Source organism: Bemisia tabaci, chromosome 5 (genome assembly GCF_918797505.1).
Source record: "Bemisia tabaci chromosome 5, PGI_BMITA_v3".
Taxonomy (NCBI): domain Eukaryota; kingdom Metazoa; phylum Arthropoda; class Insecta; order Hemiptera; family Aleyrodidae; genus Bemisia; species Bemisia tabaci.
In genome coordinates this window covers 55,866,804-55,882,450 of record NC_092797.1, presented here as the reverse complement: position 1 = coordinate 55,882,450, position 15,647 = coordinate 55,866,804, and the positions used below count along the sequence as shown (strand labels likewise).

At 41.5% G+C, this 15,647-nt stretch overlaps 1 protein-coding gene across 2 annotated transcripts; it reads left to right on the top strand.

Moving 5' to 3' along the window:
• Positions 1-1,244: 1,244 nt before the first annotated feature.
• LOC109030923 (uncharacterized) lies at positions 1,245-14,143 on the top strand. Of its 2 annotated transcripts, XM_019042154.2 has the most exons (5): positions 1,245-1,502; positions 3,292-3,671; positions 5,131-5,368; positions 8,691-9,257; positions 11,152-11,292. In XM_019042154.2, the coding sequence occupies exons 1-4, from the start codon at positions 1,286-1,288 to the stop codon at positions 9,146-9,148; spliced, it is 1,293 nt and encodes a 430-aa protein (XP_018897699.2). In that variant the 5' UTR covers positions 1,245-1,285; the 3' UTR covers positions 9,149-9,257; positions 11,152-11,292. The 2 variants fall into 2 exon arrangements, with proteins under 2 accessions (XP_018897699.2, XP_072157084.1); XM_072300983.1 differs by lacking the exons at positions 1,245-1,502; positions 3,292-3,671; positions 5,131-5,368 and adding exons at positions 12,531-13,029; positions 13,871-14,143 and having other exon boundaries at positions 8,913-9,257; positions 11,152-11,725.
• The last annotated feature ends 1,504 nt before the right edge of the window (positions 14,144-15,647 follow it).

The window sequence follows — 15,647 nt, the reverse complement described above, 5'->3', positions numbered from 1 at the left end:
GATAACACGTTCCTCGATGACAGTGTTCAAAAGATTCCGCTTCTTCTTTATATATTTTTAAGAGAAAGATTAAATGTAGGGCCTTTAACGCAATTTTTATTGATATAAGACTTTTCAGGAAGGTCTCATGCTCCTGAGAAAATAGGGAGGTGGGGGGTATGGTGATGGTGATGGCGGTGGTGGTTAAAAAGGCAGAGAAGGAACACAGAGAAGGCTACAACCTCTCTGTCCTTGTTATCTAGTTTTTTCGGCTCGTCGCGCGTCGCTGTGATTACCAGGAACGTCAAAACGCCTTCATTTTTTAGTATATGCAACACGCACGTCCCCCGAACACGAATAGTTGTATTTTAACATGAAGCATCAAGTTGCGACCGTTAAGATATATTCAACCGAATGTGCGTTTTACTATTACTGTCCCTTTCTCTTTCCCCCTCCCTCTCTCCTCCTAGCTTTCTGTTTTTGTAAGTGAATAGCATTGAGTACTTGTTCTTGATGTGTTTATTATCATTTGGTAATGCAAATTAAAACGCGCGCGATGATTTTTTTGAGGGACACTTAAAATATATCTTTGCGTAGGGAAAAATTCTCGGCAATGCCCAAGGAACACAACGACTGATTTGCCAAAAGAGAACCTTAAAACTACATCGTGCTTGTACATTTTCTGACAAAAAATAACTTAAAACAAGAAAAAGAGAAATATGTATGTAAATATCCTTTCTTCACATGTTCTATTCTTCTGCTGACCTTAGTAAAAAATATGATATTAAATGCATTTGTGCACTATTGATATCACCCCTTTCCCCCTCGATGAATTAAATGGAAAAGAAGTCGCAGATAGGAAACCCAAAACTAATAGAAAATACAAAGTGAGCAGAACAAGAAAAAACATAAGGAATTAGACCCAAAACACTAATAAGCAAAATAAAGAGAAAAAAGCGATAAATAGAACTACGCTAACTTTTATTGTATTATAAAGATAAAAATTGATAAATTCTTTAGCACTGTATCCCTAAAATTTTTTAGTGTATGAATACAATCTCCCGGTTTTTTCAAAATCTGGCAACATACTTGGCGACCGCGGAAGCTCATCTGCAGCGCATTTTCTCTCGCACTTTTCCGGAGTTTCCCACGTTCAGAGCGGCCCAGCCGAAAGTACAAGCGCGCGTCAAAACAATCAAATTTCCTCATCAGATTCCGGATGAGTCTCAACACTTGGAAATCGTTGATATTTAAGGCCGTTGCTGTTCTCTGACCTCATTTCAAAGTGTGTCAGTGGGCTCTTACAATGGGTCGCTTAATATCCGCAATTCTTCTGTGTTGTCTTGTCGCAGATGCTGTGTCTTTGCCCGGCTTGGGCCTTGTCCGCCCGGGTCTCAACGAAATCGAGATCTCCGTCCAACAGAAGCTCAAAAAATTCTTGCCGGATCCCGAGGCTAAAAACCGGGTCGCCAAGCAAACGCCACGGGAAAAACGATCCACCGATGATGTCATAGACATGCACGGTAAGTGAAATTTCAAGAGAGCCTCAATAATGGTTTTGTTGCAAGTCAGAGAGACAGATTAATGAATGAATATGTGAAATTAAAGCGGTCCAAAAATCGCGAAGAGCGTGTCAAAAAAGTCGACCGCGTTTAGCAGAAAGAAACCAAACAGCATCGACTATTACCAAATTTAATTGGGCAGTTTAATTTTTTACAAGAGGACGTTTGTGCGGATTCCTTTGAAATTTTAAGGAATATGCTTTTTACCATGCAGAAAATTCACTTAAATTTGCACGGAAATCCACACAACCGTTTTCATGTAAAAAATTAAACTGCCCGATTAATTTAGCAATAGCTGATGTGACTTGGTTCCTTCCTGCTTAACACGGTCCAAGTTGTAAATACACCCTGAAGGTACAATGGAGGTCTTGCACGCGGTAAGAATTTGCCGGAATGTATTATTTATTCAGAAAAAGTTTGTGAGAAACACTATGGTGTGATTAGTTTTTTTCCGATAGGAAATCCTAATAGCTCAAAAGGAGCTCTCAAAGTTGAGTCCGTAATGAAGGGGATTGGCTACCTCTACATCCATCCAGTCGAACTCTCCTTGCACAGATAGGGAGAAAATAAATTAGCAGTTTTACCACTTTCTATGATGACTTAAAGGCCAGAACCAAGGGAGCCCTGCTTATGTATTTACTCCCTAATTGTGCGTGGGAGTATGCCTGGTTTTTTATGTAGAATCTCACGGTAAAATAAAAAATGTCTCCTATTGCGACCTAACTTTGAGAGCTTTTTTGAGCTTTGGAGTTTGTTTGAGAGGAAAAAAATAGCATAATCGTGTTTTTTTTTTGTTTTTTCAAAATTCCAATAAGTGAAAGCTTCTAAAGCGCTAATCCTCGTGTCAAACGAGAGCTTCATTCGCCAAGTGAAATAATCCGTGGACAACCAAAGTGCAAAACCACGTAAATCCGTTTGAGACGTCGCAGACTTCCCGCCATACTCTCCATTCTCTTCAGAAAACTAGTCAACGTAAATCTGAAAAACTTCCTTTACTTTTCTTTTAGTTTTAGCAGAATGTTGTGTATGGATTTCCAGCTATTAAGTCGACTTGTCTCTCTTCGAAAAAATAGAATAGGAGCGAACATTTTAAAACACCGCAATAGAGATACGTGAATCTGCATTTTGATCATCGATTTTGGTTCTTTCATCTGAGAGACAACGCACAGTGGATCGAGTCAATTAGAGAGGTCGGACATGACTTTTTGACTAAAACTGCAAATTTTGATGTTCATTTTGTCACATTTTATATAGTAAGGGGTGCCCTAAGAAGAAAATTTCACGAGAAAACCAATGGAACCTCTTTTAGAGCCGTAAAATTTTGTATACATAGAGTTGTAAGCGTTTAAAGTTTCCAAATTTTGTCCGACCTGTTCTATAGACTGGATCCACTGTGCAAAATATTGCGGGCGTTTTTTGCCTCATGATCAGCAATCACACGCTGAATTTGGCAGCTGAATGTGGCAGTCAACAGTCAGCGCTCAACAGCTGAAATTTCACTAATTCGAGTTTATTTTTATTCAAATGTGTATCAAATCTATTCGAATAAATCGCAGAAAAATCCGACATTATCCGATGGTCGCTGAGAATCGTTGCTGAATTTTGCGCGTGACGCGCAAAATTCAGGCGTCGGGCCGATGACTTCCACATTCAAGCCACATTCAGCGTGTGATTGCGGCATCAACATATCCGCAAAAGGCTCAAATTCCACAGGCAAAAACTGAAAATAATTCTCAACCTCTGATTACAGATGAGGTGCTCACCGATGAGGACGAAAGCCCGGCTGAGCGTTCGAAGCGAACGCTGGAGCTGGACCCAGCGCTGTTGGCGAAATCGCAAGGGCCGGACGAGATCATCGACCCGTTCGACCTGGAGCAGTACCTGCAGGCGCAGCCGGATTTGCACAAGGTGTTCAGCCCCTCGAACCCGGCGACGATCACCGTGACGGAGAAGGCGGCCCCACCGTGCGGTGCCGAGCACGAGCCAAAGGTCAAGCAGCCGATCCTGGTCATCCCGCGCCCGGTCATCGTCGAGCACTACGAGCAGCCCATCCTCCTCGTCCACCGCACCCTCCCCGTCGTCAACGATATCTATGATGAGCCTACCCTCGTCGAAAAGGAAATCCAACAGGTAGGTCACCGTCGTAGTTTCTGTAGGATCCTTCTTGGCCAGCACGAGACCCTCGCAAACCCGATGGTCGCCTTGCGCCATTGCGTCCTAAGATGGCCCCCTCATGGATCATCACTCATCATGGGATAGTTGGATTGCATTTTGCAAAAAGGAACCAAGAGCATTCCAGTGTTGCTAGGATTGTGCAACTTACATTATTTGCATAAAATTACTGAAATCATGGAAAAAATTAAATTTTTAAAGGTGGTTTTCGTCTTGAATTCATGGTTTATCGGAAGTAAAGATAAAACTCGTTAAGATGATCAGTTTATATTTGCAAGGTAAAAAAAGTTGCCCAATCTTTGCAACATTGGAATGCTCTCGGTTCCTTTTTGCAAAATGCAATCCAGTTGTGCTATCCACAAAATTGTGTTTTCTCTTGTGCTGGTCAGATTATAGATGAGCCAAAAATAATAAGATCTGTCCTAATTCCAAGTTTCTACAAGCAATATTAACGCAGATTTCGCCCTTAATGTGAGGCGTCTAGAACCAAAAGCGGCAATCTACACTGTCTTGTCTAAAAATTGTGCAATCATATCTACCTGCGAGGAACAACCAGAACGTCTAGCTGTTCGTAAAATGTTACCACATGTTTTCGCTCAATAATAGGAAACTCACGAGTAGTCACGAGGAAACATGAACACGGAGACTTTCTCGTTCTTTCAATATTAAAATTATAATGATCCCATAATTTTTAGACAGGGCTATACGGAGATTGCCTCTTTTGGTTCTAGACGCCTCATATGACATATAGCATGACGTCATCTTTCGTGGTGGTGCACACTCCGGTCTAGGTTTCTTCCACCTTGGTTTCATCCGTGTTTAAAGTGGAGCAACCTGTGCAAGATGTGTTCATCGCTAATCGATAAAAACCAGATGGAATATTACCGTGGTAAAGAAAAACGCCGTATGAGCCTTCATGCGTTGCCGAATTTCCTTTAACGAATCACTAATTTTCAAGAAAATTTGTGAATATTTTTTCCCCAATTTCTCAGGTAATTTTGCTTGTAACTTTATCCAAGAAGTCTGAGAATTTCAAGGAAAAATCTCGACATTTCCTCAAAAATAAACATTCTATCGGAGTGAAGTCGGCAACTCTCGATCGAGTGGATCTGACGCCGCCTTTTTCGACGAGGACTAGCTACCTCCGTTAATATGACCTAAAAGCTTGGTGGTTGAGCAGATCCTATCCCTTTTCGCCAATCACTATCACAACAAAGTCCTGTGACTAACACAATGAACACAACGCGATACAAAGATAAATTGCAACTTATTCAAATTTTATTGCGATACATGTCTATAAGAAGAGTTCCTTCAATTCGTACATAGGCAACATGCACACCACGCCCATGCGGTAGCAATTACTGCACTTTGTGATGGCAATACTTGAATGTTACAATTTTTTTTTAAATCTTTTCAGGTGGTAGTTGAGCAAGTCCCCGCACCAGATGCGCACCTCGTGGCCAAGAGGAGTACTCTCTACCCCTACTCTGACGTCACAGTTCAAAGCTGTGGGTGTCCCACCTGTCGACGCAACTCAGAGCCAGCTTTCTACCCTTACGACGAACCCCTTCCGTGTGACTGTGGTTGCCCAAACTGCCAAGGTAGCAACCCTTACGAGGTGACTGACTGTGGGTGTGGTTGTCCTAATTGCGCAGGTAACAACCCTTATACTACATAATCAATGTATCGTAGTATGAAAAAGTCCAAGGGAATCGTTTTAAAGTTTAAAAACTCTACACGCATGAAAGAGCGAATTATCACTCGCCGCTGTGGTTGCCGAAATTCAGATGGCTTGCTCCAGAAAGCTCCATGGCTAAGTTCGCAATGTCATTCTTTCAGGGAAGCTTTGTTAAAAGCATACTTGTAAGTTCACTTACCTCCTCCTATACGCTTAGCACACTACCTGAACGAATAATATTGGTTCGAGTTTTCCGGAGAGGCTCATCGAATTTTGATAACAACTATGGGCGAGTAGCAATGAACTCTTTTTCTTGTATTTTTTCGGACTCCGGTATCATCTCGACAGGTTGAACATTTCAAAATTAGTACGAGTTGACGGCTAACGTGCAAAGCCACGTATCTCCATTGAAATGTTTCAAAATCTCTGCTGTTATTTTATCTCTTTGAAGACACACGAGTCAGCTATATGCCTTAAAATTTCTACAGAATATTCTGCGAAAAATGAGGGAAGTTTTCAAGATATAACGTTGACTAGTTTTCCAGAGAAAAAATAAGGTATGACCGGAAGTTTGCAATGTTGCAAACGGAGATACGTGGTTTTGCCCTTTGGCCATCGATATGCTTATTCGCATGTATTTATTAGCAAATACGCATGATTGTTACACTGTCGTGCTGAGGAAGAACGCCGTACAAACATTCAATAGCAGCCACATTTCCTTCGATACAATTTTTATTTTTGGGGAAATTTATGAATATTTTACCTTAAAATTTTCAAGAACTATAGGTGAAATTGCGTACAAAATTTTCTGAAAAATTGAAAGAAAAATATTCATAATTTTACCAGGAAATTCGTGTTTTATCAGAGGAAATTTAGCAACGCTTAATGGTTCATACGGCGTTTTCCCTTGGCACGGCAGTACAGCCCTAGTAGAAATTGGCAGTAGAATCTGTGCTCCAAAATACCATAGACCTACAGCCGGCTGTAAGATTTCCAATAGCTTCTATAGCCGGCTACACAATTTCTTATATCCTTTTATAGCCGACGGCGACTAAGCAACAGCCAGGCGATAAAGTGTATACTGAACGTTACTAATTACGGATGCTAGGACTTAGTGAGGTTTTGGAATACTGCTCTTTTTTTGGGCCGTAGTATCTTGATTCATTTTGCGAGGAAAGCTCCATACTTTTGAAGGATGCCTGCCATTACTAATATATTAGAGCTCCTTCAGTTTCATATGATACTGTGCAATACCTCAGGTGTGAAACAGTTGCTTCAAGCGCCGTGGCAGGCGGGCAGCCAGCACAAAACACGCATTGGCGCCTACAAACCTAACAGGGATACTTCACGCGTTGCGCAATGCGTGAAGTATCCCTGTTAGGTTTGTAGGCGCCAGCGCATCGCCGCTCTGCTCAGTAGCTGTAGGAGTGAATGACCTCTCTATACATGAGTGTGGAACTTGGTCAGTATGTCATTGTTTTAACAATGCGAATTTCCCGCGATCAACAGCGATCGTCTTCAAGGGTCAATGACCCACCAGTGTGGAACTTGGTCAGTGTGCCATCGTGTCAGCATCAACACCAATCATTTTGAAGGGTCAATGACCTATGACCTACCAATGTATACATTTGTAACTCGGTCAGGGAGGCGTTTGGCTGGTGGTACAACCACTTCAGGGTTGCCAAGTTGGGTGATAAAATTGTATAATTTAAATTGGGAATTTGCTGCTTTTTCAGCAGTATCTACCAACTATGAGCCACTTCCAAATAAAACCGAATAAGATCATTCGCTATCAGTTTCGTTCCGATGAAAGTGGCTCATAGTTGGTAGATACTGCTGAAAAAGCAGCACATTCCCAATTTAAATTATACAATTTTATCACCCAACTTGGCAACCCTGAAGTGGTTGTACCACCAGCCAAACGCCTCCCTGACCGAGTTACAAATGTATACATTGGTAGGTCATAGGTCATTGACCCTTCAAAATGATTGGTGTTGATGCTGACACGATGGCACACTGACCAAGTTCCACACTGGTGGGTCATTGACCCTTGAAGACGATCGCTGTTGATCGCGGGAAATTCGCATTGTTAAAACAATGACATACTGACCAAGTTCCACACTCATGTATGAGAGGTCATTCACTCCTACAGTTTCTCACTGCTTGTAACATGCCGACCGCCATAAGGTGACCAAAAACAGGGCACGGCAGGGGTATTTCTAGCGGGATGATAATTGAAATTGAACGTACTTCTGCCAAACGAAACTATGTACATTAAGACAAGAGCCATGAATTTCATGAGAATACGTACATAACAGGGCTCACGTCATAATGCACACAGTTCCAATTGATAGACAAAGAAGACAACCGGGCATTGTAGTTGAAGTTGAATTTCTACGGACGATTTGTTTTGGGCGGAAAATCCAGATTCAAGACTAGAAAGAGCAATGCACTCAGTCGATCACATTTTACTTGCTACCGATACATTCGAGTTCATTCGAGGGATTTATCTCAAAATCGGTTTTTTATTTATTTTTGGCAAGGGATTTATTTTTCATTTTATTTTTTTCCTTTCGAGTAAGTTTTTGGAACTTTTTGATGATTATTAGTCTTAGTGGACCTTGGGAATTCATCAAAGGTTTTTGCCTATCTTATACTTGATTAAAAGGAAGTGACACGTCAATTTCCTCGACCGGATTTTTAGCCCGAAAAATGTTTTTGAGGGTTTTTGTAGTTTACTAGTATACTAGTGCTAATGTGTTTAAATGGCGCACCAGCTCATCGATGTGTAGGCTTTTTTTTAGGGAGGGGGGTCCATTTTTAAAATAAATGAAGCTGTGAAAACTGTATTTTATGCTTTTAACGTAATGCGCAGGTAGTTTCGATCGTTTGTCTACAAGAAAATTTCTTAGCGGTAGAGTAATTCTTATCGGAATTGATCGTTGAACTCAAATGAAGCCTAAAAAAAACGCGCCTGATGAGCTCAACGGTGAGCTCATTTTCGGGAAACAAAAATACGCGTTTACGGTTTCCTTTATAACCTTTGTTTGCTATCAACTGATGTTTTATTTCCATTTCCCAGCCAAGTCGACGGAGTTTATACGTCCTTTCTTCATTAAATACATTTACTAACACCTGAGCGCTTTTCTAATACGACAGTATTAGAACTTTCCCGCTTGTGGTATTTTGAAACGCAGGTCTTATCGCCAATTTTTACCAGGGAGCTGTTCTGCATGTTTGTTTTCCAATTGCCAAATTTCCACATCCAAAATAAAACGAAACATTTGGTATGTCATCAGGAAATCCCGAAACTTCTTCTCCGTGCGCCTCCCAAGTGGACTGCGGGTGTGGTTGTCCCAACTGCCAGGGCGGCAGCCCCTCGTCCTACTCACCCTACGAAAGCACAACCGACTGCGGATGTGGCTGCCCCAACTGCGGCGGCGACCAGTCCCTGAACCCGGTATACTCCCAGTCCCTGAACCCGGTATTCAGCCAGTCCCTGAACCCGGTATTCAGCCGCTACGAGTACAGCCCCGAAGAATACTCTCTCCCTTGGAAACGCGACACCCCTGACGAACCGGAGTTCTTGACCGTGGTCGACCCCGCCAACTTGAACTGGAGGTGGGGCAGCCCCCGTTGGGCCTCAACGAGGAGATGGATATATTTCGTTGTCCTCGAGACGGTGGTGCATACTCTGGTGACAACGTTCTTCTCGGTGATCTACACGATTACGCACATTTTTACCCTGGGTTCATGAGCACCGTCCTCCCGGCAACGACTTCCAAGTTCCAGTACTTCGAGACCGGCCGCACCACCTCCGACTTCGGGGTCCCGGTTACCACGCCCACCGTCGGCTGGTCCTCAAGGTCAGTCACGTCGAATTTCATTCAACTCCACGTCATTTTTTGCAACGAAGAGCAACACTGTCGTCCAAAGCAGTGGCGTGGCGTGAATTGCGATATATCGATCGTTATGCCATTTAAACCTATGAAAAAAGATCGATTATCAGGGTGTTCGCAGCGAACACCTTAGTAATCGATTCTTTACCATAGCTTCAAATGGCGAGATATCGATAATCGATTATTCACGCCACGCCACTGGCTCCAAAGTAAAAACGCCGTATCTCCATTCGACACTTTTTCAACTTTATGTCTGGCAAAATGTGTTTTACAGAGAATCTAACAAATATTCATCCCTCATTTTTCCGACACAACTCTGGCACATCATTAGGAACTCAAAATTAAAAAATGAAGCCATGTAGCAATTGAATTTTCTTTTAATTGAGCGGTACGTGCTGGAAAAAAGGAAAACACTTTGAATGGAGTTACGGCGTTTTTGCTGTGGACGGAAGTATAATTTCGGACTCATTTGTAAAAGCACCTATCTGCATAGAGAAACTAATGGCACTTACCTTGTTTTTAAAATGAACCAAAAATTGTAGTTCCTTATTGCAAAATTTGGTCCAATTTATTCCTGTGGCAGTCATAGACAATATATATTCAGCCGTCATTTTGCCTGGAGGAATTAAAATCTCTGACCCATCCGTAAAAGCACCTATCTGCATGGAGAAACTAATGCCGCATACGTTTTTTCTATAATGAGCCGAAAATTGTCGTTCCGAATTGGAACATGTCCAAGTTATTTCTGTGGCACCCATAGACACAATATATTTGGACTACATTTTGCGACTAGGAGCTACAATTTTTGGCTCAATTTAGAAACAACGTATGTGCCATTAGTTTTTCTAGGCACATGAAAGCTGTCACACATGAGCCAGAAATTTTAGTTCCGAATTGCAAAATGAAGTCCATTTTAGAGAGCCAGGCCTGCTCTGCCTTGCTAAGGAAGAACGCCGCATAAACCCTCAGACGTTGCCAAATATCATTCGTTGGAATATGAACTTTTAGAAAAATCTGTGAATATTTTTCCTCGAAATTTTCAGAAATTTTTTTTCGCAATCGGATGTACATTACCTGAACATTTCAATAGATAATATTTATAACTGCCCTCAAAAATAAAAGTTTATCGAAGGAAGTTTAACAACTGTAGAATGTCCATACGGCGTTTTTCCTAAGCACGGAAGTGCTGTATGAGGGAAGGTATTCAATGCACACATCCATGGAGCCCGAATAGTCGCATCAAGGCGCTGTCATCAATTGGCATCGGATTGAAATTCACGTTATCTGACGTATGTACATTAGAGACGGGTTGCATATTCGACTTTTGCAAAGTTTCAGGTTGTTGATCAGATTACTTCAGAATTAAACGAGTAGTTTCGAAGTATGCCTCAATTGAATAAAATAAATAATTATGTAAGTTAGATAACATGGAGTAAAAAATTTAAAAATAATTTTTACAAGTGATTGTGCCAATAGAGAATTTGCAGGTATCTGAAATTTGATGAATTTCGTGTTTAAGTGGAAACTACTGAGTGAACTGAATACGTGGATACCTTCGGTTCATGAATTGAACAATTATTGGAGAAGATATGACAAAAGATCTAATCTGCTAAAATACATGTGTTTAAATGGGAAATACCGTCAGATGACTTCACTAAGCGGTGCATTTTTTCACTTTTAAAACTATTTTCATACTATTTCCCATACCAGAAAAAAGTATAAAAAATACTGTGAAATCAGCTCTTCAAGCACTTTTAGATGAAGCAATAAAAAAATGTAAGCAAATTCTCCATTAAGTGGAACGACCATACAATTTATGTGGAATCCTCAGACACTAATGAGATTTCACATTTCATTTCAGTTTGAGGCCATCGTCATCTTGGCCAGCCCCGCCCCACGTTCCTCGCCCATCTCCAAAATTCGTGAAGGAAAAAATTGAGAAGACGCCTTTAGTCTCAGGCGAACCCTGCCTTCCCCAAGAAGATCCTTCGATCGAAGATCTACGGGAGTACGCAACCGATGGCTCCGAAATCGACGCCGAGCCTGAGAAACGGGCCTCAAAACCGAGAGGAAAAACACAAACAGCGCAGGTTGAATCGACAATTCCTATCTCCTCATCAGAGCTTGTTTCCGATGACATGTCGAGGAGTTTAGAGGACTCGATGGTAAGTGCATCAGCGGAGGAAAGCGATGAGATTGCTCAGGAACTTGTCTGTGAAAACAGCATACCGACCATGATTCCTTCATCCCCAATTCTACCCTCCGTCCAATCCGCACCCCTCTTCACGCCGAGCTACCCGGGCTACTACCCGAGCATGGACTACCCCATCTACGAACCTGTGAGGAGCACCAGAATCATTTTCCAACCCTACGCCCAGAGGATAACTCACCCCCCAGTTTACTGGGGCCAGAGAGCGCAGACCACAGTACCACAGGTACCTATAATAGTTTACTTACCCAAACTATAGACAAGAAAAACACTAAATAATGTGACTCAAACTCCATGCAACACGCTTGTAAAATATACTGCTGGGTCCACACTATTTTGCCGGGAAAGCAAGGCCAAAAAGTTCACAAATTTTAATTTGAGTCAAAAATTTGAGCGCTAAGCTACAAATTCCTTAGATTAGATAACTTGGCCTCCACCCGGCCGGCCCAACCAAAGAGAATCTACTTTACAGACCCGTCTTTAACAATTTACAAAAATCGACGGTGGAACTTTCAAATCACGTATCTCGGTTTACGACGTTGCAGACTTCCTACCAAGTTTTTTTTTTTTTTTTTTTTTTTTTTTTTTTGAAAACTACTCGATGTTAATTCTGTAAAACTTCCACGTTTTTTCTTGGCTGTGCGAGGATCATTTTACGAAATATTCAAGGAGTGATATTGATTTCTTCTGCTTCAAAAATAAATTAGGAGCGGAAGTTTTACAACGCCGCAAAGGAGGTGCGTGGTGAGAGTTTCACTCTCGGAATGTAGGTAATCGGGCGAGGCAAAATTCAAGTTCGGAGGTCATAACGTTACATTTCGCCTGATGAGCAACTTGTTGAGCAAAAAATCAAATAAAATTCGCCTACTGATGATTCATGAATGTTGAAGTGAGCACTATGTCAGGCAAATTTTTGAAAGTTTGGTTGGAGTTACTGAAGTAATGGTTTGGTCATCAAGTAATTAGAGGATACCATTTCGTTTGATATTCTCTGCACGGTGTTTAATCCATCTGATATGTTACATTTTAAGGTGAATTTCCAAAACTCTGCCCCCTGCCACGCCGAACCTGAAGATGAGATAGCTTTGAGTGAGGACCTGGTAGATTCCATGCAACTGCAAGCAGATTCTGGCACTTTTGAAGGCGCGAAATCTTCATTGGTCGAGGATATCGTCCAAGAGGTTTTAAAGCAGAGCCCGATCGAAAGTTCCGAATCGGTGACTCAAGCGCCTGAGGTGAAACCCGTGGAACCCATGGATCCCGTGAAACCCGTGGAAGAGGTTCCTGTCCCTGTGGAGTCTACGAAGCCGATGGACAGTAAGAAGGCGAAGAAGAATGGGAAAGGCAGGAAAATTGGGCATGATCTCTCGGGCGAAAAGATGGATTCGAAGGAAGCCCGTCTGCTCGAGAATGAAATTTTCAACTCGGATTCCACCGTCGAGCTGAGGAGAAAACGTCAGTCTAGACCGAAACACCAGCCGAAGGTCAGCAAAATCAGCGAGGTCTGAGTCAGCGTTTGTAAATGATGAGGTAAGAATTCAGATTCAAGAGTATCATTGACCCAGTAATTGATTTGTTACTTTTTTAACAAGAGCACGCGAGCTTAGCAGAGGTGACTCCTGTAAGTTGGCAATGCTCAATTTCCAAATACATCTAAAACAATGGATATTTATCGAAACAGGCCGTTATTTTCATTTTAACTTAATCGAAAAGTTTTGGGACGTTGCCTATTTTTCTCGTATGTTTTATTCTTTTAAACAGGAAATTAAGTAATCTAAAACTTAAAATTTAGGTAGGAGGTTTAGTTTTCTGTCGTCTGTCAAAACCGAAAATCACCATTTTTCAGTAGACCAATGGAAAAAGTCAATTGCGAAGTAAAAAGTAATGTACTAATTATACGCAGCGTAGTGAAACGTTTGCCGCAATCTGATTGGTGCATCTTTTTTAGGTTTTTCCTCGGATAGGTCTTAAAGACCAGAGTGTGAAAAAATCTGATCGAGAAGACTTAGTATTATCGAAAAAAATTAACGATTCTCCCAGAAAGAAGTTCACTCTTGGCTAAAATATTAATCAAGATTTGTTTAAGACTTGGTTTCACATTTTCGGCATCTTTTGTCCAAAGATTTTCCCAGCGAGTGACTTTCGAGTCTTTGTGACCCGAGGATGTTCATTTCCTCATAGGTTGCCACAATTTTACAAATGAGCCCCGTCGGGTAACCCTATCTCGTGATCGATTTTTACATTAAAAATGACAAAAGATAAAATGGACTTTGTGTATAGGTAAACTATGGACGCTGTTTCTCAAACGAGCCAGAAATGGTAATGTAAAATGTGGCTCAAATGCGACTAAATCGCTTTTATTTTGTTTCAGGAAACGCTTCAACATCATTCCTTCAACACGTATCTGATCCTGACCAATCTGCCGGATGGAAGTCAAATCTCTGGAGACCATGCCGGTTGTAAATTTCCGCCTTATTCTGATCAATTAGGCAACCTAGCGTGGTTGGATCCTCGAAAAATCTGTGCGGTTCAGACATGCAGCTCAACTGCTCACCAATGTTTGTTTGTAAATATGTATCTACGTTATTTATAAATTATTCTCATTTTTTACATCAACAATTAAAATTTTTTTTACCGTCTTAAATTTGTAAGTTTTCTCTCCTCTTCCTCTAAAAATTTGCGTGGAAATTTTTCGACCCCACACGATGAAACAGTGATTAACGCATGTACCGAGCGATGAGTTTGTAGAGAGAAACTGTACACGTTGCGATGTTGCAAAGATGCGCAACTTCTCATAAATTGCACGAAAGAAAAATTATAACGGTTTTAAGTTTTTTGTATACGTCAGTGGAAAGTACAGTCTAAAGAGAACACTTTAAACTTAGTATATTTCTGGGTCTCAAACTTTTAAAGTAAAATTTGATTTAAAAATAAATTGAATGTCAATATGTTGGCTTAGTAACCAATTGCCTCACTGCGACAAGTACTCTGAACAGTAAAGTTCTTCCTAGGAGACTTTTTTGGTCTGATACTTTTCTAAACACCTATTGAGGAATGATGAACATTCCAAGTTAGAAATTCTGTTCTTTAATATCGCAACTTACCAAAAGCTAATTTTTGTAATTTGGCAATGCCACTTACTGTTCGATTTGACCCTTATCCCACACTTTTTTACCCCCTTCCTACAGGGCCGGATTTACCTACTTGCTGCCCATGGGCCGCCTGTATTTTGCCGTCCCCTTCTCATTCGTTTTGAAACATCAATAAAAACCATCAAGAGAACGTGCCGGAGGGGGAGGAGTGCATAAGACGCGTTTACCTACTCGTGTTGGATACATTTTTTTGCGAAAACCCTGTCAACACTACTGGCAAAATTTCACGGAACTTGACGCAAAAGTTATGTTCAGTAAACCTATCTCTTTGTGGACAAGATCCTCTACGTATAAGAAATGAACCAAAAAATTATGAAAGAACAAACATAAATGTGGTTCAATAATTTTAACTTCCACCGCTGCGCCGCGTCGCGCTAATCGCGCTGTCTTTGGCGCAATGCGTGAAGTATTCCTGCAGTCTTGTAGGCGCTATGAGTTTCACGCCTACCGCTCCTGACCGCGTGACCGCACTGTGTTTAGCGCAATGGGTGAAGTATTCATGCAGTCTTGTAGGCGCTAATATATGTTACATGCTGACCGCCGCGCCGCGCCGAGGGCTTGCCCTTTTCATCTCAAGTCCTCGTCATCATTCCTCTCTGCGCTGAGCTCCAGGCCAAATTGCGTGTTTAGTTCCTCTCTTAACTCAACTAATTAAAGATGCTGTCTCTTGTATCACCGAAAAACGACAACATTAGAAATCACTATACTCTCAGGAAAAAGAGATTTTGTTTCCTTTTCTTATGGATAATTTTTTTTTTTCTGAATCCGATTTTTTTAAACCTGCATTTAAAAACATTGCAAAATTTGCCGCCCCCTAGATTTGCCGCTATGGGCCGCGGCCCATGTGGGCACCCTCTTAATCCGGCCCTGTCTTCCAACCCACCCCTATCCACCTTTCACACCTTTTCCATCCCTTAGATACGCATCGAAACGCAGCCTCAAACCCTTTACGATTGCGTCACGTAAAACTCGAACGACCGATGGTATAACGAAGGA

Bases quoted from the DNA above. Each gene is read 5' to 3' on its own strand.
- LOC109030923 (XM_019042154.2), top strand. From the start codon at position 1,286: ATGGGTCGCTTAATATCCGCAATTCTTCTGTGTTGTCTTGTCGCAGAT. The intron at 3,672-5,130 runs GTAGGTCACCGT...AAATCTTTTCAG, and splicing joins TCGAAAAGGAAATCCAACAG to GTGGTAGTTGAGCAAGTCCC. The intron at 5,369-8,690 runs GTAACAACCCTT...GTATGTCATCAG, and splicing joins TGGTTGTCCTAATTGCGCAG to GAAATCCCGAAACTTCTTCT.